At 39.0% G+C, this 24,426-nt stretch overlaps 2 protein-coding genes across 34 annotated transcripts in view; one reads left to right on the top strand and one right to left on the bottom strand.

Moving 5' to 3' along the window:
* Positions 1-8,230: 8,230 nt before the first annotated feature.
* LOC105465603 (small leucine rich protein 1) lies at positions 8,231-16,444 on the top strand. Its single transcript, XM_011714112.3, has 2 exons — positions 8,231-8,476; positions 16,033-16,444. The coding sequence occupies exons 1-2, from the start codon at positions 8,239-8,241 to the stop codon at positions 16,116-16,118; spliced, it is 324 nt and encodes a 107-aa protein (XP_011712414.1). The 5' UTR covers positions 8,231-8,238; the 3' UTR covers positions 16,119-16,444.
* Positions 16,445-20,514: 4,070 nt separating this feature from the next.
* Positions 20,515-24,426, bottom strand: part of LOC105465604 (erythrocyte membrane protein band 4.1 like 2) — a 227,147-nt gene continuing 223,235 nt past the window's right edge. For all 33 annotated transcript variants that reach the window (XM_011714133.3, XM_024787870.2, XM_011714131.3 and 30 more), the window contains one exon: positions 20,515-21,767. The gene's annotated coding sequence lies outside the window, so the exon portion shown is untranslated. The remainder of the gene's footprint in view (positions 21,768-24,426) is intronic.

Genomic DNA, 24,426 nt, shown 5'->3' on the forward strand with positions numbered 1-24,426 from the left:
CGTCTCTACTAAAAAATACAAAAAAACTAGCCGGGCGAGGTGGTGGGCGTCTGTAGTCCCAGCTACTCAGGAGGCTGAGGCAGGAGAATGGCGTGACCCTGGGAGGCGGAGCTTGCAGTGAGCTGAGATCCAGCCACTGCACTCCAGCCTGGGCGACACAGAAAGACTCCGTCTCAAAAAAAAAAGAAAATATGAATAAAGCCTCCAAGAAGTCTAGGATTATGTTAAATGACCAAACCTAAGAATAATTGGTTTTCCTGAGGAAGAAAAGAAATCTAAAAGTTTGGAAAACATATTTGGGGGAATACTGGAGAAAAACTTCCCCAGCCTTGCTAAAGACCTAGACGTCCAAATACAAGAAGCTCACAGAATACCTGGGAAATTCATCGTAAAAAGATCACTACCTAGGCACACTGTCATCAGGTTATCTAAAGTTAAGATGAAGGAAAGAATCTTAAGAGCTGTGAGGCAAAAGCACCAGTAACCTCTAAAGGAAAACCTATCAGATTAGCAGCAGATTTCTCAGCAGAAACCCTACAAGCTAGAAGGGATTGGGGCCCTATCCTCAGCCTTCTCAAACAAAACAATTATCAGCCAAGAATTTTGTATCCAGCAAAACTAAGCTTCATATATGAAGGAAAGATACAGCCTTTTTCAGACAAATACTTAGAGAATTTGCCACTACCAAGCCACCACTACAAGAACTGCTAAACGGAGCTCTAAATCTTGAAACAAGTCCTGGAAAAACATCAAAAGAGAACCTTTTTAATGCATAAATCTCACAAGTACTATAAAACAAAAATACAATTAAAAAAACAAACAAAAAAACAAGGTATACAGGCAACAAATAGCACGATGAATGGAATGATACCTCACATTTCAATACTAACTTTGAATGTAAATGGCCTAAATGTTCCACTTAAAAGATACAGAATTGCAGAATGGATAAGAATTCACCAACAAACTATCTGCTGCCTTCAAGAGATTCACCTAAGACATAAGGACTCACATAAAGGGGTGGAAAAAGACATTCCATGCAAATGGACACCAAAAGTGAGTAGAAGTTGCTATTCTTATATCAGACAAAGCAAATGTTAAAGCAACTGCAGTTAAAAAAGAGGGATATTATATAATGATATAAGGCCTGGTCCAACAGGAAAATATCACAATCCTAAATATATATGCACCTAACACTGGAGCTCCCATATTTATAAAACAATTACTAATAGACCTAAGAAATGAAATAGACAGCAACACAATAATAGTGGGGGACTTCAATACTCCACAGACAGCACTAGACAGATCTTCAGTACAGAAAGTCAACAAAGAAACAATAGATTTAACTATACTGTGGAACAAATGGACTTAACAAATATATACAGAACACTCCACCCAACAACCACAGAATATACATTCTATTCAACAGTATGGAACTTTCTCTGTGATAGATCATATAATAGGCCACAAAAGGAGCCTCAACAAACTTAAGAAAATTGATACTATATCAAGCACTCTCAGACCACAGTGGAATACAACTGGAAATCAATTCCAAAAGGAACCTTTAAAACCATGCAAATACATGGAAATTAAATAACCTGCTCCCAAATGATCATTGAGTCAAAAATGAAATCAAGATGGAAATTTAAAAATTCTTCAAACTGAACAACAATAGTGACACAACTTATCAAAGCCTCTGGGATACAGCAAAGGTGGTGCTAAGAGGAAAGTGCATAGTCCTAAATACCTACATCAAAAAGTCTGAAAGAGCACAAACAGACAATCTAAGTTTGTACCTCAAGGAAACAGAGAAACAAGAACACACAAAACCCAAACCCAGCAGAAGAAAGAAAATAACCAAGATCAGAGCAGAACCAAATGAAATCGAAACAAACAAACAAAAAATACAAAAGATAAATGAAACAAAAAGCTGGTTCTTTGAAAAGATAAAATTGATAAACCATTAGCAAGATTAACCAAGAAAAGAAGAAAGAAAATCCAAATAAGCTCAATTAGAAATGAAGCAGGAGATATTACAACTGGCAACAAAGAAATACAAAAGATTATCGAGGCTACTATGAACACCTTTACATACATAAACTAGAAAAGATGGAGGAGATGGATAAATTCCTGGAAAGAAATAACCCTCCTAACTTAAATCAGGAAGAATAGATACCCTGAACAGACCAATAACAAGCAGCAAGATTGAAATGGTAATTTAACAATTACCAACAACAATAAAAAAAAGTCCAAGACCAGATAGATTCACAGCAGAATTCTACCAGACATTCAAAGAAGAGTTGGTACCAATCCCATTGACATTTTTCCACAAGACAGAGAAAGAGAGAACCATTCCTCCATCATTCTATGAAGCCAGTATCACCCTAATACCCAAACCAGGGACATAGCCAAAAATAAAAACTACAGACCAAGATCCCTGATGAATATAGATGCTAAAATCCTTAACAAAATACTAGCTAACCAAATCCAGGAACATATCAAAAAGATAATCCACCATGATCAAATGGGTTTCATACCAGGGATGCAGGGCTGGTTTAACACACGCAAGTCAATAAATGTGTTACACCACATAAACAGAATTAAAAACAAGAATCACATGATCATCTCAATAGATGCAGAAAAAGCATTCTACAAAATCCAGCATCCGTTTATGATTAAAACTCTCAGCAAAATCGGCATACAAGGGACATGCCTCAATATAATGAAAGCCACCTATGACAAACCCACAGCCAACATAATACGGAATGGGGGAAAGTTGAAAGTGTTCCCCTTAAGAACTGGAACAAGACAAGGATTCCCACTCACCACTCATCTTCAACATAGTACTGGAAGTCCTAGCCAGATCAATTAGACAAGAGAAAGAAATAAAGGGCATCCAAATCGGTAAAGAGGAAGTCATACTGTCGTTGTTTGCTGATTATATGATTGTTTGCCTAGAAAACCCTAAATATTTCTCCAGAAAGCTCCTAGAACTGATAAAAGAATTCAACAAAGTTTCTGGATACAAAATTAATGTATACAAATCAGTAGCTCTCCTATACACCAACAGCAACCAAGCAGAGAATCAAATCAAGAACTCAACAACCACTTTTACAATAGCTGCAAAAAATAAAATAAAATAAAATACTTAGGAATATACCTTACCAAGGAGGTGAAAGACCTCTACAAGGAAAACTACAAAACACTGCTGAAAGAAATCACAGACAACACAAACAAATGGAAACACATCTTATGCTCATGGATGAGTAGAATCAATATTGTGAAAATGACCATACTGCCAAAAGAAGTCTATAAATTCAACAGAATTCCCATCAAAATACCACCATCATTCTTCAAATAATTAGGAAAAAATCATAAAATTCATATGGAACCAAAAAAGAGGCCGCATAGCCAAGGGAAGACTAAGCAAAAAGAACAAATCTGGAGACATCACATTACCTGATTTCAAACTATACTATAAGGCCATAGTTACCAAAACAGTGTGATACTGGTATAAAAATAGGCACATAGACCAATGGAACAGAATAGAGAACCCAGAAATAAACCCAAATAATTCTGATATTTGACAAGGCAAACAAAAACATAAAGTAGGGAAAGGACACCCTTTTTAACATATAGTGCTGGGACAATTGGCTGGACACATGTAGGAGAATGAAACTGGATCCTCATCTCTCACCTTATATAAAATTCAACTCAAGACTGATTAAAAACTTAAATCTAATACGTGAAACTATAAAAATTCTAGAAGATTACATTGGCAAAACCCTTCTAGACATTGACTTAGGCAAGGATTTCATGACCAAGAACCCAAAAGCAAATGTAATAAAAACAAAGATAAATAGCTGGGACTTAGTTAAACTAAAGAGCTTTTGCACAGCAAAAGGAACAGTTAGTATAGTAAACAGACAACCCACAGTGTGGGAGAAAATCTTCACAATCTATACATCTGACAAAGAACTAATATCCAGAATCTACAATGAACTCAAACAAACTAGCAAGAAAAAACAAACAATCCTTGGGAGGCCAAGACCATGCAGATCACCTGAGGTCAGGAGTTCAAGACCAGTCTGACCAACGTGGCAAAACTCCCATCAATCTACTAAAAGTACAAAAAATTAGCTGGGCATGGTGATGGGCATCTGTAATCCCAGCTACTCGGGAGGCCAAGGCAGGAGAATCACTTGAACCTGGGAGGTGGAGGTTGCAGTGAGCCAAGATCACGCTATTGCTCTCCAGCCTGGGCAACAAGAGTGAAACTCCGTCTTGAAAAAAAAAATCCCATCAAAAAGTGGGCTAAGGACATGAATGAACAGTTCTCAAAAGAAGATATACAAATGGCCAACAAACATATGAAAAAATGCTCAACATCACTAGTGATCAGGGAAATGCAAATCAAAACCACAATGCAATACCACCTTACTCCTGCAAGAATGGCCATAATCAAAAAAAGTAAAAAAAAAAAAGGAGATGTTGGCATGGATGTGGTGATCAGGGAACACTTCTACTGCTGGTGGGAATGTAAACTAGTAAAGCCACTATGGAAAACAGTGTGGAGATTCCTTAAAGAACTAAAAGTAGACTACCATTTGATCCAGCAATCCCACTACTGGGTTGGCTATCTACCCAGAGGAAAAGAAGTCATTATACGAAAAAGATACTTGCACATGCATGTTTATAGCAGCACGATTCACAATTGCAAAAATGGGGAAGGAACCTACATGCCCATTAATCAAGGAGTGGATAATGAAACTGTGATACACACACACACACACACACACACACACACACACACACACACACACACAATGGAATACTACTCAGCCTTAAAAAGGAATGAATTAATGGCATTCGCAGTGACCCAGATGAGATTGGAGACTATTATTCTAAGTGAAGCAACTCATTATGTAAAACCGAACATCATATGTTCTCATTCATAAGTGAGAGCTAAGCTATGTGGATGCAAAGGCATAAGAGTGACACAATGGACTTTGGGGACTCAAGGGGAAAGGGTGGAAGGGGGTGAGGGATAAAAGACCACAAACTGAGTGCAGTGTATACTGCTCGGGCGATGGGTGCAACAAAATCTCACAAATCACCACTAAAGAACTTACGCAACCAAACACCACCTATTCCCCAATAACCTATGGAAAAAACATTTAATAAAAAAAGTAAAAAATAATAAAGTTACAGTAATCAAAACAGACTGGTATTTGTGCAGTGATTAACAATTAGATCAGTAGAGCAGAATAGGGAGTGCAGAAATAGACCCACACATTATTGACTTCTGATTTTTGACAAAGGTGCAAAGGAAATTCAGTGAAGCAAGGGTAATCTTTTCAACAAGTAGTGCTGAAACAATTGAATACCCACCTGCAAAAAAAGAAAAGAACTCTAACCCCTACCTCTCATCATTCACAAAAGTTAACTCATAATAGACCACAGACCTAAACATAAAACCTAAAACTATAAAACTTCCAGAAGAAAATATAGATCCCTGTGATCTTGGGTTGGGCAAAGATTTCTCAGACACGAAAAATACAGTCCATAAAAGAACAAATTGACAAATTGTTCATCATAATTTAAACTTCATCATAATTTAAAACTTACAATATTTGAAAAACATTGTTAGGTAAATGAAAAGACAAGACACAGACTGGGAGAAAAGATTTGCAAATCATGTCATATGTCAGATAATGACTTCTATCTAGAATATATGAAGAACTCTCAAAATTAAAAACAACAACACAATTTTTTTAAAAAATCAGTAAAATAGTTCAACAGGCATTTCACCAAATATGATACACAATTATTAAATAAGCACATGAAAAGATGCTCAACATCATTAGGGAAATGCATACTAAAACCAATGAGATATCACTTCCCACCATTGGAATGGCTAAAATTAAAGAGTCACCATACCAAGAAAAGCTGAGTATGTGAAGGAACGGGAACTCTCATACACTGCTGGAGGGGTTATGAAGTGGTATAACCACCTTGGAAAACAGTCCGACAATTTCTTAAAATGTCAACATATATTTCCATATGAGCCAGCATTTCTACTAGGTATTTCTCTAAGAGAAATGGAAGCACATATATGTATAAAGACTAGTACAGGAATGTTCATAGCAGCTTTATTTGTAGTAGCATAAAATGGGAAGCAACCCAAATGTCCATGAACAGGTGAATGAATAAACAAATGAATATCTATATAATGAAATGGTATTCAGCAATACAAAACAATGAAATTGACATATATGACAATATGAATGAATTTCAAATAATTATGATGAGTGAAGGAAGCTAGGCAGAAAGAGACATATTGCATGACTCCACTCATATAAAATTCTAGAAAGTGCAAATGGATATACAGTAACAGATAATAAATGAGTGATTGCCTGAGAATTGAGGGAGTGGGAGAGGTGGAGGACAGGGATAGGAAAGGACACAAGAAAACTTTGGGGGTGGTGGGTATGTTCACCATTTGATTGTGTCGATCAATTTGTGGGCATATCCATATGTCAAAACATGTCAAATTGTACACTTTAGGTATGTGCAGTTCATTGTATGCCAATTATACCCCAAATGAGCTACTTAAAGAGACAAAAAAAGAAAATCTTTATAAGTATGCTCTCAAAACTTTCAGTGTGGATCAGGATTACCTTGGATCCTGTAGATGATACTACCTATCTCCTCTCTTTCTTGAAACTTTCTTTTGCCACCATATTCCTAACATTATTCCCTCTAGGCTTCTTTCCCACCTCTCAGAGCCTCCTCTCTTTTCAGGTTCTTTTCTTGGTTCTTATCCTCCCTCCTATGTCTTAAATGAGAGCATTCTTTAGGGTCTGTAGTTGGTTTCTTTTATTCTGATATATACTCCTTTCTGAGGCATCTCTCCATCCTTCCACCTCAGCTACTATCTATATAATAATAAATCCCAAATCTATATGGCAAGACTTGGCCTCTCCATATTTCTACCAGGCTCCGATGGAACACCTCTACACTACTTCCAACTTAATTTAAGACTGCAAAATGACATATCTTTCCCCATCCACACCTGCTGCCCAGCATGTGTTGAGGTCTCGGTTTGCAGTACCACCATCTCTGCAGCTAACCATTGCACAGTGGATGAGAGCATGGGCTCTGGATTTGAGTCCTAACTTTGTCACTTACCAGATTTTTTTCTTGGGCAAGTCATTTACCTTCTCTTTGCTTTGCTTCTCCATCTTTATAATGAGTCTGTTCCACATAAGATTACTGTGAGGATTAAATAAGATTATAAACATAAACCATTTTATATTGTGCCTGACATATAGTAAGTGTTCAAAGATTACTTTGTGGTAATCTTTGAATTGTGTCTGTCAGGGCTGTTGGTTTCATTTCTGCAGCTTTCTTGTCCCCTTGTCTCTCCCTCTGCCATCTCTAATCCCAAACTCATTATATCTTACTACAATGATGAGACAGCTTATTCTAATCTCTTCTCTTTAGTCCCTTCTTTAAAATACTACCTAAGTGCTCACTGAGCTGAGGCCAGATCATGCATTTCCATGATCAAAGACCTTTAATTGGTCACTTTTGTTCAAATAGCAGGGAACATAGCAGGACATTGAGGAGTCTATAAGCTCTGACACCACCCCATTCTTCCAGCCTCAGCTCCTAAGACACTCTCTGGCCTAGTTCAGAGTTTGGGTTCTAGTAGAATTAAATGTTTGTTGAATAAATGAGTAAACCAATGCACTCCTCAGAGAAATATTCTGAGTAGGAATACGAGGAAGAATTTCTACATGTGGGAAAAGCCTCGTTTCTCTTTCCTTGATATTAGTTGTATCAACTATGCATAAAGGAAAATTCACTTTTTTCTAGACATAAGTACTTAGGTACAGTGACATAACTATTAAGAAAATTCTAACTCTAAAATTTAGGAAATACAGGGAAAACTCTTCTATGTCTGAGAATACATAGAAAGAATATATGTAATAACGAGGTTTGCTTGGTCAGGTAATTTTCATTCCAAATAAACTTGTCACAGAAAAAAAACTCAGCTTCCCAGGGTCATCCCTACCCCCTGCCAGATACATACTTATCTCTGAAAGAGCTTGGAAGACGGACTTTTCAATTCCTCTACACTTAGTAGCTGAGTTACAGAGTAACCTGCCAGCAATCCTATCAGAATTCAGCAGGCTATTTAAATAGAGCAAAGTCCACACAAAGTTCCACTGAGACATGCTGAACAAAGGCCAGAGCTCCAGAAGAAAACAAGTGCAGCCTCAGAGTAAAGTTGCCCTGGTCCCGACTGTGACTCCCACGGTCCCCGTGGGGTCTGTGTGGTTGGCAATGGGCTCTATACTGTCAGCTTTCATGAGGGAGCTCCCTGGTTGGTTCCTGTTCTCTGGGGTTTTCCTCCCTGTGACTTTGCTGCTGCTCCTCCTCATCGCCTACTTCAGGATCAAACTGATTGAGGGTAAGTGTGAGGTTACACATGGAAGGACTTGGGCATCCTTTCCCACAGCACACCTTGAAATATACTGATGCACTGTCAGTGTTTTCTGGCCAGGAGAAACACATTTTTTTTTTTTGTAGGTCTCTCAATCAGTGTTCTCTCAAGTTCCTTGACCAATCTGGCCAAGTTTGATCCACCGTGTGGATCTTGTGCCGGGATGTGAAGGCCTGCTGTAGGGGGCCTCACCTGTAGCACTTCACAGATACACTGTGAATCAGCAATTTTGACGTGTGGCTGCTTGTCTCTCTCTCTCTCAAGGCAATAGAGTCACATACGTGAAAACATTGATCATGGTCTGCCTTCTCTACAGATGTGTTTATGTGGCCATGTGCATGCATGTCCGTGCGTGTGTATGCGCCCATGTGTGTGCACACACACACAATTTTCTCATCCACTGAACTTCTGGTCAGGGAATGTTCCAAACATTCTGCTGTCACAGTCTTTGTAAATGTAAAGCCCTGATAGATAAATATTTGACCTTGGTGTAAACATTCCATGGGATTACAGTCTTAAGGTGGAAAAAACAAAACAAAACTAAAAAACTCAGGAAACTTAAGGTGATTTGGAATGGACATTTGGGTCTTGGATTGACACTGTTTATTCTGCTATAATTAAAATTAATGAAACTGGGCTGTAATTAGATAGACTATGTGTTAATACTGTGCCAAGTACACATGAGATTAATATCATCAAGGATAATAACTATTTTAGCAAAATCAACAAAGACCAGTCATATTTCTTAATTTGGATAGTGTCATATTAAAACAAATTTGAAAACCCCTCCTCTTCCACAAAAGCTTGGCAGGTCCAAGAAATGCCTTCATGTATGTTATTATATAAACAGATGTTCAAAATCTTAAATCACGAATGCTATAATATATAGCCTAACTAACAGAAGTGCAATGAGGGATATTTGTTCCTAAGATGAGATTGAGAACATAAAGTAATCCTAGAAGACACAGAGAGTATGTCATGGAATCAAGTTTTTCATCATAACTTACTCAAATATCCCCCTAGCCTTTCATTTTTTGTGTGTCTCATTTTTATGAACAGCCCTTTTGTTGATTGGTCAAGCCATATTCTGCCTCACTCTATAATAGTCATGTGATAAATCCTTTTCTTTGTTAAGTCAGTTTATCCTCCACTGCCCTAAGACCAGTCTGTTGGATGCTCTGTCACCCGGCCATTCATTACCACTGAATCCCGGAAGCAGCCTCCAAAAAGGAAGAGAAAATAAGAAATTCCCAATACCCTAATCATGGCTTCCCTTCAGTGTCTTCCAAGTCGAAAAGTTTTTCAGAGTTGTTGCAAAGATTCCCATCAGTAACACTCACTGCATCTCAGCCTCCCATTAACACTGAACGTCCCAGGGACAATAAAAGGATGCTGATGTCACCATTGGGGACTTGGAGACTTCCTGTAGTTTCCAAGTTTCATCTCCAGCTGCCTCCTTGGCTAGATGAAATTTTCAGTATTTCAAAAACTGCAGCAAGTACAGGTCTAGATAGCCTCATGGATATCAAGATCCTTTATTGGCCTCTACTTCCCAGCTATTACAGGCCAGTTAATTCAGTGGGACATCTGGTATTTGGGATAGACTCTGCAAAAAGAGGGTGAATCTGTTTTATAGTTTTACTCGTTCCTGGAAAAACGTCTGTAATATGTAACATGTAAATGGGTCTATGGTATTTTATTTAGATAATTCTGAGGTATAAATGTATCAATCACATTCCTTTAGAATGCCCTGGAAAAGTCAACGTGCAGGGTACGGCCTGGCATCACAGGGGCTGATGCAGGGGAAATGCAGTCCAAGTGCCAGCCCGCTCCATGTGTGTACATCTCTGTGATGATTGCATGGTGATGCCCTCCTATCTTCAGCACATCCCTGACTGTGCAAGTGATCTAGAGATCAAGTCTCAGACAAAAGTTACTACAAGTTTGTAACTCAATACAATTGAAACTACTTCTGAAGGATTTGAGTGAAGGGAGCAGAGGCTCCCAATAACCTCGTTTCTTCACACTTCCTTCCCCCTTCTTCATTCCAAATTCTGACGCACTAGTGACTTTTCTTGACTTCTAGACTTGCCCACAACTGTAAGTCTGTCCCTTCCATCTCAGAGCCTTTATTTTTGTAGCATAGGATCTAACTCAAGGGAAAGCAAGCATGTCAGCCTCTCACGATGAGGGTCCATGATCACTGGGTAGAACCGTTACACCAACTTTAAAGCTTACTCCAAACTTATGTCATATTCTGGATAGTGATAATTCTCATTCATTTATTCAACAAATATCTGTCAGTCTATCATATACCAGAGATTGTCCCAGATACTGGAATGGATTTTTACTATGGGTTTTTTAGACTAAGAGAAAATAATCCCAGTTCTAGAAAACCACATAAGGCATCTGTCAAAATCAGCAGAAGTTAGAGGAGATGTTGCAAATCTGTATGTTTCTGACTCTGGCCTCATTAAATGTCTGATCAAAGAGCTACAATAATAACCTGGACTTTTCCCTTAAGTCTTTTCCCCAAATGTCAGGGCTGAGCACTTCACCAGAGGCAGGATCCTCTGCAGTGAAGGGGGCACCCTCAGCCAGGTAATGAGCCTCCATTTTCTGTGGTTTTTCCCCATTGTCTCCTACTTGGGCTTGCTCTAATTGAAGTGTGCCTGGAGCTTCCAGGCTGCAGGTAGGATTTACAGGAAGAGTGACTGAGGAGGCAGAAGGAGCTATTTATCATGGCAGAACAAAAATTTGTGCATCGGTTACTTAACGCAATGGGGGTCTCATCTGAAATGTATTGTTGGAAAGAACACTAATGACTGGAAGCACTATTACCAGTGGCGGCCAACCATCTGGAGGATGCTTAGTGAGGATGTCAAAGGCGTTCAAACCAGAGCAACTCCATCTTGAATAGGGGCTAGGTAAAATGAGGCTGAGACCTACTGGGCTGCATTCCCAGACAGTTGAGGCATTCTAAGTCACAGGATGAGATAGGAGGTCAGCACAAGATACAGGTCATAAAGACCTTGCTGATAAAACAGTTTGCAGAAAGAAGCCACCCACAACCTATCCACCAAAACCAAGATGGTGACGAGAGTGACCTTTGGTCATCCTTACTGGTACACTCCCACCAGCACGACAGTTTACAAATGCCCTGGCAACGGCAGGAAGTTACCGTACATGGTCTAAAAAGGGGTGGCATAAATAATCCCCCCGTATTTAGCATATAATCGAGAACTAACCATAAAAATGGGCAACCAGAAGCCCTCGGGGCTGCTCTGCCTATGGACTAGCCATTCTTTTATTCCTTTACTTTCTCAATAAACTTGCTTTCACTTTACAAACTCACCCTGAATTTTTCTTGTGCAAGATCCAAGAACTCTCTCTTGGGGTCTGGATCCAGACCCCTTTCCTGTAAGAAGGGCAGCATAGCTGAGTGGACTAAAGTAGTCCTCCCTGATGGCAGTTTTTGTTCTGTTGAGACTGGGCCCAACACAAGCTGGGTGAGGAAAGTGGGGGCCCTGGATGGTGTCTTTGACAGATTCCTGGTCAGGGTAGCAGCTGATGGGCAAGCTGTAGTATATATTCTCTCCTGAAGTTTATATTCAAACCATCTTTTGGTTGTATTTCCCTCCTCTCCCACATGGAATCAGTGCATCTATTTTTTTTTTTTGAGAAATTATTGATTATATTTTCCAGTGTTAGCAGTCAACTATAGACTATGGATGTTTTCATTTTTATATTGATCTGGTTGCTTTAATTCCAAATATGCCTTTCTCCTAACAAGAAAAACCACCCAAACTCTAAGAGTATGTAGCTTTGAAAAATTATAGTTCTTTCTGGCACCATTTTCCTAAGGGTAAGTAGTACTGTCTTCTCTCCAGTTTGAAGGCAAATGAGATGACTGGACTCGAAATAAAATATCACCAGTTTGTATCTCCATTTCGCAGCATCCACTTAAAAAACTGTAAACAGATGGTCAAATGTCATGTCGTTAATCTTCCAACTAGGGTTATGGCAAGTGTAATCATTTCTATTTTGTTCCTGTAAAGAGAAGGACATTGACAGATTAACTGGCATGTTCGCAGAACCCCAGAGTCCTGCATTCTAAAACAGAAAACCAGCTTGCCTGTCTCATACAGCTGGGTCTGTCAGACAAGAGAGCCATTTTAAGATGTGATGGAAAGCATGTGGAGGTATTGTAATCACTCAACATTAATCCCCACACTTCAAGCCTTAGGAGGTAATGGTGCATGTACATTTAATTAGTATGTAGACAACATCAATTTTCTCACAAAGGAAGAAAGAAAATTCTCTAACATCCCGCACTCTTCAATCTGTGTCAATTTCCTTGAGGAGTAGCTCTGGGGGTGGAAGTGTGAGTCTTGAACTTCCCGTAGCCAAACCCTGCATCAGCCATTGTCATGGACATTTTGCACCTTCTAGGTTGGAAGTTTTCATTTTCTTATTTCCCGAAGTCCTGAGATTCCCAAACCTCTACTTCCAGGCCACCCCACCCCCAAAACACCATCACCCTGATCAGGAACAAATTGTTGTCTAAAATGACAAACATGGCCAAAAATAGTCATTATTTTAAAAACTTTTTAAATGTGTCTACTGAAATGCCTAAACGTTTTTGCACGGAGTTGGACCCAAAAAGAAAGTCAGGTAGTTGACCAGGTCTTGGTCTTCAGCAATGTACATCCTAAAACAAATAACTAAAGTACTGATAATATACAGGCTGGCTAGGCATCTTTCACTGAACTTCATATTCACTCTATTCAACCTCTTGAAGCTTCAGTCTCCTGCTCTGTAAAATAGAAATAACAGCAGGACATACTAGAGGACTGGTATGGTGATTAAGTGAGGTAATACATATAAGGTTCTTTTTTTTTTTTTTTTTTTTTTTTTTTGAGACGGAGTCTCGCTTTGTCGCCCAGGCTGGAGTGCAGTGGCCGGATCTCAGCTCACTGCAAGCTCCGCCTCCCGGGTTTACGCCATTCTCCTGCCTCAGCCTCCCGAGTAGCTGGGACTACAGGCGCCCACCACCTCGCCCGGCTAGTTTTTTGTATTTTTAGTAGAGACGGGGTTTCACCATATTAGCCAGGATGGTCTCGATCTCCTGACCTTGTGATCCGCCCGTCTCGGCCTCCCAAAGTGCTGGGATTACAGGCTTGAGCCACCGCGCCCGGCCACATATAAGGTTCTTAACAGTGCCTGTTCCGAACAACTGTTAGTCATTATTATCCCTGCTGGCTTGAGAATTCTAAGAAGGCACTGTTTGTGTCATTATAGCATTACAGTAGCTATTATTAAAATAGTCTTGGGATAATTAAGTACATTGCCCAAGGTTACCTACCCAGAATGTGGTGGAAAGAGGATTCGAACCCTGGCTGGCTCCTGAGATAACCCTCTTCACTCACATACCACCTCTGGAGTATCGAGTCCTCAGTAGGGGTTCTATCTGTTGAATCCTTTTGGTCCAGGCAGATAAACAACTTACCACCAACTGTGGGACAGTTTTAAAAAGGCAAGAATTTTACAAAATCTTTGAAGAATTTGATCAATCTCTTAATATAACAGGGGTCATAATAATTATTGATGATGGTGATTCTTCCACATAAAGATCTGCCTGAGTCAGATCACATTTCTTTACCTGTGATCTAACAGGGCACACTGCATTGCTTGCAGGATTTTCCACAACCACGACCTTGGGCGTTTTCAAGGCCACCTGCCTATCGAATCTCTCTGCACACACTCCTAAATAGACCCAACGAAATGAAATGACAGTCAAATTGCAAGCTCTTTTAGGTGAGGGAGGCATTATTTCACTTCTCTCACTCTCCACTTGGTGCCTAGCAGAGAGACACTTTATTCAATGGGTAAATGATTCACTGTAGATTGACGAGCTTCCTCTTGGCCTCTCCATTCCAGTTCTCTCTCCACTCTTACAAGTTCACTTTTTTTCTATCTCATGCTTCAGGTCACCCATTTTCAGCTCTATAATCTGTATACTGCTCCCTCATTCAAAGCACCCTATTGTGCAGCTAGCCATTGGTAATTAAGAATAAAAGGGAATAAATTACTCATATTTCAGTGAGTTAAAAGTCTAAGCCATGGGCCATCTCAAAGGAATACCTTTGAAATAGTGATAATCTACGGAAAGTCAGTGTGACTCAGCAGCTGATCTGAAGTCAGACTGCCTGGGATCAAATCCTGAATTCATCAGTTTCTCTGATCTTGGGCAAATTACTTCATCATGACATCTCTCTGCCCCAGTTTGCTCATCAGTAATTTAATAATGATGACTAGCTCATCATGTCATCACAAGAATTGAATGACAAAGATTGCAAAGAGCTTCACACAGTGCCTGGGACAGAACAAGCACTCAGTAAGTATTGGCTATTAAATCTTGAGGCCCATGTCGTTGGGGGCTTTTCACTCTCCAACGCATATGTACGTTCCCTGACTAACATGATAAGCATTTGTGGAGGCCTGGTGAGGGAAAGTGCATGTGTCCTGGGGTACACGGCATACAAGGTATCAAGCAAGGGATAAATTGCATGGGCTTTATGTGGGAGCCTAGGAGAGCATTTTCAGGTTCAAGTCTATAAACATGTTTGTTATCTCCCATGAGATTAGAAGCTCCTGGTCTCTGGCTTGATTAATTATACTTCTGAAAACAAAATTTTTGAGGGTGAAAGCAGGATCAGTTGTGTATACTGGTTTCAGGAAGAGAGCTGTGTCTTCTGATGTGCCAGGAAGATCCCAACGAATATGTGTCAGGATCTCAAAAGGGATCTCAGGGCTAAAGATCAAATCTAGTTATCACCACAGACATAATAGTTGAAGCCAAGGAGCAGATAAAAGCACAGAGGTGGCACACTATAAAAGCCAAAGGGAGGAGAACGATGGGGGCAGGCTGAGAGAGGGGTTGTGTCAAATGCTACTGAGGAAGAAAACTAGGGATTGGAAAATGCCACTAGATTCAGTAATTTGATGCCATGGTTGAGTTTTAATATTTTAGTAGAGTAGCTTTAACTGAAATTATATATTAAGGGGTTAAGGAATGAGCAGGTTGCAAAAAGTTGAAATAGAGTCATCCGTAAAATATGCCAAAAGGTAAAAGGGAGAAACTAATTTGACCTGTCCAAAGACTCTTAAAGCCCAAACACATTTTTGGGAGGGATGAGCAGGGGCAGACACTGTGACTTGCTGTGGGGGTTTCAACTTAATCAACAAAATCTAAATATACTTAGCATGTAACAATTCTCATTACAGTGGTAATTTTTCTGCTCTAACCAGGGCCATTCTTTGGAAAGAAGCCTTTACATTTCCACTGGCTGTAGCTGAGGAAGTAAGGATAGATCCTGTAATATGACCTGCTTGGAAGACCTGGACTTCTGTGACTTGCCAAGGCTCAGTGTCAGATATGCTGGCCAATACCCCTTATAAACTCTAAATGACCAGTGGCACTCAGATGTCTCCAAATTATTAACTAATATTTTTCCTTTCAGTTAATGAAGAACTGTCCCAGACTTGTGATCGCCAACATAATCCCAAAGATGGCTCTTCCCTGTACCGGAGAATGAAATGGACGTGACATTGGGGACTTTCCAATAACTAAAGCACAATGAGTTTCTACTGGTCAGCAAGCAACATTCAACAGTTCAGCTAATAAAATAGGTTGATAAACTAGAACCATAGCAAAATAGAAAGAATACTAAGATACTCGTTCTGAACCTTATTGAAAAGTGGCAGCTATTATCCGAGAGGACTTCTCAGAGACTCAGTAAAACAGCAGCTCTTGAAAAGTACCAAGAGATTTCCTGGGTATATACACTGGACACATTGTAACTTTTTAACTTTTATTGTGACTGTGTCTGCTCTAAAGGGCATATTTAAAAAATAAAATTCTGTAGCACCTTACTACATAATCCCATGGGAACCCGTATTATTCTGATTTTAGAGGTGAAGAAACCTTGGTGGAGATCCAATGAATAGCAAAAGAAGAATGCCTTGGAGAGAGCTCAGTAGATTCTGTATGCAAGAATATTTCCACTTGCTCCTCTTGTAGTTCAGCAGCTCTTAAATGACACTGCTCAGGTATCATTTTTGGACCCGATTTTGCTTCTCTCCTTTTTCTGATTGCTTTTACAAATCCTTATTGTCACAAACATGAACAAAACAAGTGGAGTATCCCCACACTAGGTATGTTTCACCCACAAATGTAGCTTTCAAAATGATGTGATGTGGAAATGTTGGCAATTTGGTAATAGGAAAAGGAAAGAACGGAATGTTCACATAATTCCTGAGGAGGAGAATACAAGTCTTTGCCTGTAATACCAAAATACAGGGAGCTATTTCTAACTATGCAGAGAAGTCAACATTTCACTGCAATTCTTCTTTCAGTGGGAGCCCAAAAGAGACAACATAGTAATTGAAAAGAAACTTAATTCTAGGGGTAGTTAAACTAGATTGTGGTTACTGTTGTGCTCCCCACATTCTTCCAGTTAACATAAATCAAAGATGTTCAATGCATTCTAAGTGTAAGACTGGTTACGTTCCAATCTTTGTGCAGGACACTAACAGGTTGAGTGATCCACTTTATAAAACATAATCAATGTGGTCACCTGTAAGAAATGCCCGTTTCAGTGGTGGCCTACGGTCATACAAAAGGTTGTGTGGATGACCCAAAGCAATAATACACCACCAGTGCTGGATTTTTACTGCTTCTTCCCCTCAGCCCCACTCTAAAATTGTTGATACCCATTCCGTGAGTAGTCTCCATTTGCACTTCTTGCATAATATAAAACTTATTGCTAGAATAAAGACACTCATTTCTGCATTTTACTGCCCTTGATTACAATGAAAATGTCAGCTGCGGTTTTCAGACTGAACTAATTCAGAATAACAGTGCTCTTGCCATATGGAAGGAATAACAATATTCTTTCAGTTTTAGGAGAGATCTCTTTTTAGCCCCTGGTGGAAATCAGCTTATGTAAAAATGCTTTCTTTAACAGAAAGTGTGAAAGGACACATCATCTTCCTATCTCAGGCAGCTGCCAGCCAAATTCATGGCTCAGCTATCAAGGTTTGCTCCATCTTCCTCTAATAATGGGCACTTTAGAAGCCCAGTTCCGGCTCTGGCAGGTGCTGGTCCACCATCTCAGCTATTGTGATAACAGATGAGCTCTATACAGACATGTTTTTAGCACCAAGCACTACCAAGTACTTCAGAGCAAGACCCGTTTCTTTCTCTGCCATCCAATGAAAATAGAGAATCTCCAATGAAACTGACTAGATTCATGAATGTTTTTTATATGTAGAGAGGAGCAGAAACACATTCATTTTCCCATTAAGGAACAAGTCTCCAGGGTTTATCATCTTCCTGAAGGCACTGCTAACAAATTTGTCAAATCCTTTATCCAGCACAGCTTTCCCAAGCAGCCACACAGTCACGCCTTTGCTCTTCTCATTCTCATAGGTCCAGTTTAAGATCTCATTCAGGCCTGAACTGCTTTGGTCCTTTGCATTCCTGCTGCCAAAACAAGCTGTCTTGGCCTCCACCTAGACCAAGTCGGCAATCTCCCTACATAATCCTACATTCAGCTGCAACCTATGCTCCAAGGCCTTTCACCAGGGGCCAGAAATGCTCCCACAACCCGAAATGGTCTCACTACAACAGTTTCTAATCTTATTTCAACAGTTTCTAATCTGAGACAGTTCACCAATAGGGATAATGTTTCTCCAACTGGAGACCTTCAATAAAACACTTTAATAGGTGCCTTAATTTCTGTCACATTGTCATTATTTTTCAATAAATTTACCAAAAACCATATATATATATATAATATGTACATATTATATAATATATTGGAGACAGGGTCTTGCTATTCACTCAGGCTGGGGTGAAGTGGTGCAATCATAGCTCACTGAAACTTCAAACTCTTGGGGCTCAAGTGATTCTCCTACCTCAGCCTCTGGCTACAGGACAGGAGTGCACAGCCTCACTTGAATTTGTTTTTGGTTTTCTTTTTTTGGTAGATACAGGGTCTCCGTAGGTTGACCATGCTATTCTTGAATTCCTGGCCTCAAGCTATGCTCCTGCCTCTACCTCCCAAAATGCTGGGATTACAGGCATGAGCCACTGTGACCAGCTAAAAATGTAATAGAATGAACTCAAAGCTGTAAATATTATCTTTCCATCCCTCTTGATAATCATGTTGGTAATTTGGCAATTTGGTGTTGGGAAACTGCAGGTCCATGACTGCTCGACATCCTAAACCTAGGTGATAAAACAGAAATTTTATGTTTTCTGAAATATTATTTGCAAACCTTTTTAAAAAATAATCTGGCCAGGTAACAGCCTCCAGAATTTTCCAGACATAATTTAGCAACTGGAAAATTCAGAAGAGGTAAATATTCCTAGATAATAAGAACAGCTTTTTGTTGAAATCTCAAGTTCTTTGGCAAGACTGAGTATCAGAAATCAGAGTTCACAACTCTGATAACCATCAAAATTCAGAACTCTGATAACTCTCAGAATTCACGACATTAAGCACGTTTTGAAAATAAATTTTCTGATTTCCATTTACGAAAAAGTTATTATAATTTTCAAAGTGTGCTCACAAGATTCTTGCTTTCTGACTTTATAATTGGTGTGCCAGTCAGAAGAGGCCTCGAATTTATCACAATGTAGGCAATGACACACAGTCTAACATGTGAGTGACAAGCAGAAGACAGCAGAAAACATGTACTCAAAAATACCATCCAATGTATAATTACCATCAAACAGATTGGAGATTTAAAAATATTCTTTCCACTTTTCAAATTTTTCAAATCCGAGTTCCAAAATCTTATTGATCTACTTTCTTTCCTATTTATTCTATCATTTAGCCCAGTTTACCAGATGAGATTATAACAGCCAGAGAAACATTTTATAATACAATTTTTTTTTCAAAGACAGCCGTGTGCCTATAGTCACAGGTGGGAATAATTACCACCACTGTTTCAAGTGGCTCTGTGGGTATTAATTCCCACAGATTCTCTCAATGGCCCCCGAGCCCTAAACCCGATTCTTGCTGTCCCAGCTGAATAAAACTGAGCCCTAATCCCCGCACACTAAATTTCTTAGTCCACAGGACCTGTGACGACAAACTTTCTTCCTGTCACTGCAAATATGGTCTTCAAGACACCCAGGGAAGCTCAACCGATGATTTCAATGTGAGTGTTATACAAACTTTCTGATGAGACATACATTTGCAAAATCACATTTGGTTCCACAGTATTTCTGAGGCTTAGCTTGCTGAGACTGGATTCTCCAGGGAGTTGTTGTTTTTGTAATAATTATAGAGAAAGTGAGAAAGGCCTTTCACAAGGCGAGAGATAATTTAGTGGAAACAGATCTCAAAGACGACAGTTATGCAAATTATATTTAATGTACTTACTTTAAATGACTAGAGAAAAAAATTCTATATAACACTTCACAAGAAATGTACCCTGTTGGTTATTTGCTTGATAACAGCACCATAACCAGGTGTGCCCCAACGAAACTTTTACAAAAAAGAATCCCAATCAGACTGGGATGCAGCCCCTCAGGGGCCTAGTTTGCCTGAAACACAGAGGGCCAGTGGACACAAAGTAAAGAAGGACATGAAGCAGAGGAGCAAGATTCAGATGGTACAGCTAAAATATTTCCTGAAAACAAAATGAAAAATGCACAAAGAAAACAAGCGAAAATATCCCTTGGAGAATTTGTAAAAGCTGGAATGGATTATGTAACCAGGCAGAAGGAATCTGGCACGTTAAACATTACATTTACAAACTTTCAACGTCGCTTTCACCGTTTCAAATAGTGATGTTGGCAGCATCATCAAATTACAGAAGAGCTGAAAACAGATTTTGAAATGCTCCTTTTCACAAAATACTAAGACTTCTGATGAAAAAATCACTCGAGTTTGTTTTTAAAAAACCTTTAGAAAAAGAGAAGTGACAAGTTTAGAGAATAAACAAACTTTATTTTGTAACAGTATTACAGGAAGCAAAATATCATTTAATACAACTTGAAGCTGCTATAAATCTAATCTGGCATCATAACTATACATAGGGTCAAAGGCAAAGGAAAAAATGTTCAATATAGTTAATAAGTCCCTATCAGGTCTCTGGTACCAGCTTTAAATGGTATAACTTTCTTGTAACCAACAGAACACCATCACAGCCCCTCCCCTTCTCCCCAGCGTCCTCAAACCTGTGTGAATCATCAAACTAGCTGAAAGAGATAGGCCTGCTCAATAACAAAAGGTCAGTTTTACACGTGTAGACAAGGAGGTTTAATACAAAGCGAGAGTTCTACCCAAGTGTTCAAACAATGGAAAGAATTGAAATTTGGGTTTGTTAAGAAAGAAAGCACTAAGGTTTTAAGCTGCCTGAATCTTTTAGTAGAAGGGAAGAAAGAGTTTTCTCTTTCTCTTCCCTCCTGTTCTGGAATGCTGCCGAAGGGCATGTGTCTGACAAGCATTGGCACTGTGGTGCGGCAGGGTCTCTAAGCACAGTGCACAGTCAGTGAACTTCTTCATAATTCTCCAGTCCAGAGATTCTGACTCTCTACTAAAAGTAGAAAGTCACAGGACTGGAAAGTCAAAAGGGTCCAATATAAAAAACATCCCTGTGAAATTCTCAAGTATTAGAAAATTTTCAGGATGTAAGAAATGCTTTTTATCTGTATTAATATTTTCTCATACAGTATATTTACTGCAATTTGAAACTCCGTAAATATATACTGTGAGAATTCAAGGAAAAGAATCCAGAAGAAGGAAAGCCACTATCTAAATTAGTCACAGAGTTTCCTTTCTGCACAACAGCACCTGTTCAGGTGAACAGCACCTTACCAGCTTGGGCTGGCTTTGTTCACTGTCATTTGATCAAAGTGAGTCATTAAAAGCAGGTAGTTGCACACAAAGTAAACAGAAAACAAAACCAAAACCCCTTAATTAACAACAACAAAAAAGAAAGAACCAAGAATATTTAGAAGTGGTTATAAAACAAAATAATATATTAAATGCATGGGAGCAATATAGACCAGAGCTGGTAAGGAAAGGTTTGGTGTCGGCATTTTAATTCTTCAGGCTTCTGGTCATTGTTACCAGTTGTAGCATAAATTCGCTGGAATAGTGGTGTGGTATTAAGACTCGGAACGGTCAAAAAATCTTCAGGGGTTCACAAAGTTGAGTGTTGTTTAAAAAATAGTTTTCTAGGAGAGAAAAAAAATAGAAGGCTTAAATATTCCAAAAACACAGGCTTGAAAAAAAGTTAGGCAACATTCATCAAATTTTCAGTCAAGTAATCAACAGTTACTGTCTGCCTAGTCTTACAGTAAATAGTATGTTTACCAGAAGACAAGCATGAGACACTATTCCACTCTCAAGGGCCTTGTAATACCTGGAGAATTGACAAGTATGCTGAAAGCAACTGGCAATTAATAGTTCACTGCAAAAGAATTTATTAGCATAAAACAGAGACAATTCACATAGTAAGAATTTAAAGAGAGAAACCAGGGTAGATTTTAAAGTTATACTCAGGGAGGGGGAAAGTCAAAGCCCATTTTCTTTGTGCTAAAATGAATGGAAATGGTGCTTCAGGTGGAAAAACACAATGAGGAAAGAGGCATGGAGGTGAAGAAGTACCTGGTTATTATGACAGTAAGGATGCAGAAATGAATGGGAGGAATAGGACAGTGAAGAAATGGACATTACTAAAGTTAAGCATTGGTATAGTGAGTAGTAAATAAAGGTACAAAATATTAGGTCTATTCTTTCTTAATAACCTGAGAAGTACCAGCTTGATCTAATAGACCAAAAAAAAAAAAAAAAAATGAATTAAGAAAAAACATTCGGACGAAAAGACCAGTTGGCAATCTACTGCAATGGTCCAGGGCAGAGTACAAGAGCCACGGAGAGATAAAAGACAGGTCAAAGAACCTGGGGTTGGCCACTCATGCAGGACATGATAAGCCCAGGAAAGGAGGTTGGGATTGCCTCTTCTTTGGTTGTGAGGAAGGGTTTGTCATGGTATAATTTACCTTTTGAAAACACTGCTGTGGCTTCAGTGTGATGAATAGGCTGAAGCCAGCAAGGAGTAGAGGCAGGAACAACGGTCAGGAGACCACTGCAGGAGTCCAGCTGGATGAGGAAGCTGAAAAATGTCAGGCATTCCTGCCAGACGGCCAGGACCCAAACTTGAGTGGTTACCACAGAAATCAGGTGGGAGAGAAATTTGAGAGGCACCACTAAGAAGAATAATCAGAGTGTGGTGGTGAAGAAGGAAGTATAAGAAAGGATAAGGTTTGCAGTCTGGGACCTCAAAAAAAGGAGAGAATGAAGGCTTACAGCCTGGGTGAAGCATTAGGCCTAGGGATCTAGATTTGGGCATCAGAACGAGCGATAAGTGAAACCAACAGACAGAACTAAGTCTCATGTGAGCACAGGAGTAAGTGAAAGCCACAGAGTCTTACAGAAGCCCACAATCAAAGGTAAGTGGAGAAGACTAAAACAACCCATGATGGTGCAATGGCCCTGAAAGAGCAAAGGGTTTTAAGGAGGCAGTTGTTTCATTGTATATTTCAACTTGGTTGAAACTTTTGGCAAATGATAGGTAATCACAAAGGACAGTGGAGAGTGGTAATTAATGTCTTTTCCAAGAGACACTGGTCCCAAAGTCAATTAGAATGTACACTCTTTTGGTTAGGTAAAAGTAAGTCTTGCTTTAATGAAAAAAGTCCCTACCATTTAGATTTATCACAGATAATACTACAGCCTCTTGATTATTCAGGACAGATTGATTAATCAACTTCATTGTTTTCTACCCTGTTGTCTGCCTTAGGCTATTTCATTACTCACTAGTACTTCTGCTTGATTCTAGGCCGGAGGGGGAAAAAAAATCAATGGAGAAAACACAAAGTCTTTTTTTAGGTTAGTAATTATGAAAAGAAATGTGGGGGATGATAAAGGGAAATGGATTCAACTACCAATCAAATTGGATTTGGCAGTTATATGACACCTTTAGTCATGGTACCTGTTCTTGTTCCTTCAGAGCTGGTATTTCCATTTGCTTTGTTTAGTAAATATGCATCATTTGTTGAACACAGCTGCCATTTTGCCTAGTTTATGTTATTAAAAGAACAAATCCCTGATGCTAGCAGGGCCTGAAAACCTACAGAGAACAATGTTTAGGATTCTCGTCTCCATTTTCTCTAGGCCCTATGTCACTTTATTTCTTTGCATCTGTTTTCATCAAAAATAAAAATTTCACTTTGTAATGAGTCATAAATTTGTAAAGAAAAGCTAACATTAAACTTGTTTCAAAGTTATTATAGGAAACTAAGCATATGTCGGAATTGAAGGGAATAGATCTTGATCTCAAAAAACTTCAACATTTACTGAGCTAAATAGAGAGAAAAAGACATAGTTACCCAAATAAACTCAAAATGTAATCTATTTCCATTAATAAACTTTTTTTCTGGTAATGAATATTATAAATGATAACCTTGATGTGCTCTTAGGATTCTAAACAGCTTTCAGAATCATTTTATTGCCAACTTATTTACTTTCTCATTCTTTAAAAATCAGCAAATCAAGTTTAACTCTGAGTTAATTAGATATTGTGTCAAAACATCCCAGTTTCTTATTGCTGTGGATGAACAGGGAGTAACTTATTGTATGAAGACTTTATTTACATATCCACGTATCTTTTTTGACTGTTTCTTGCACTTAAACACATGTAGAAATATGTTCCTAAGTACTAAACCGTTCATTAGCTTTTGAGCTGGGAAAGAGAAGAGATAAAGATAGAATCACCAATTTCACTGCTACATAAGCATCAGAAATATTGTACATAAGAAATATTGTACTTTT

Source organism: Macaca nemestrina, chromosome 5 (genome assembly GCF_043159975.1).
Source record: "Macaca nemestrina isolate mMacNem1 chromosome 5, mMacNem.hap1, whole genome shotgun sequence".
Lineage (NCBI taxonomy): Eukaryota > Metazoa > Chordata > Mammalia > Primates > Cercopithecidae > Macaca > Macaca nemestrina.

Bases quoted from the DNA above. Each gene is read 5' to 3' on its own strand.
- LOC105465603 (XM_011714112.3), top strand. From the start codon at position 8,239: ATGCTGAACAAAGGCCAGAGCTCCAGAAGAAAACAAGTGCAGCCTCAG. The intron at 8,477-16,032 runs GTAAGTGTGAGG...TTTTCCTTTCAG, and splicing joins CAGGATCAAACTGATTGAGG to TTAATGAAGAACTGTCCCAG.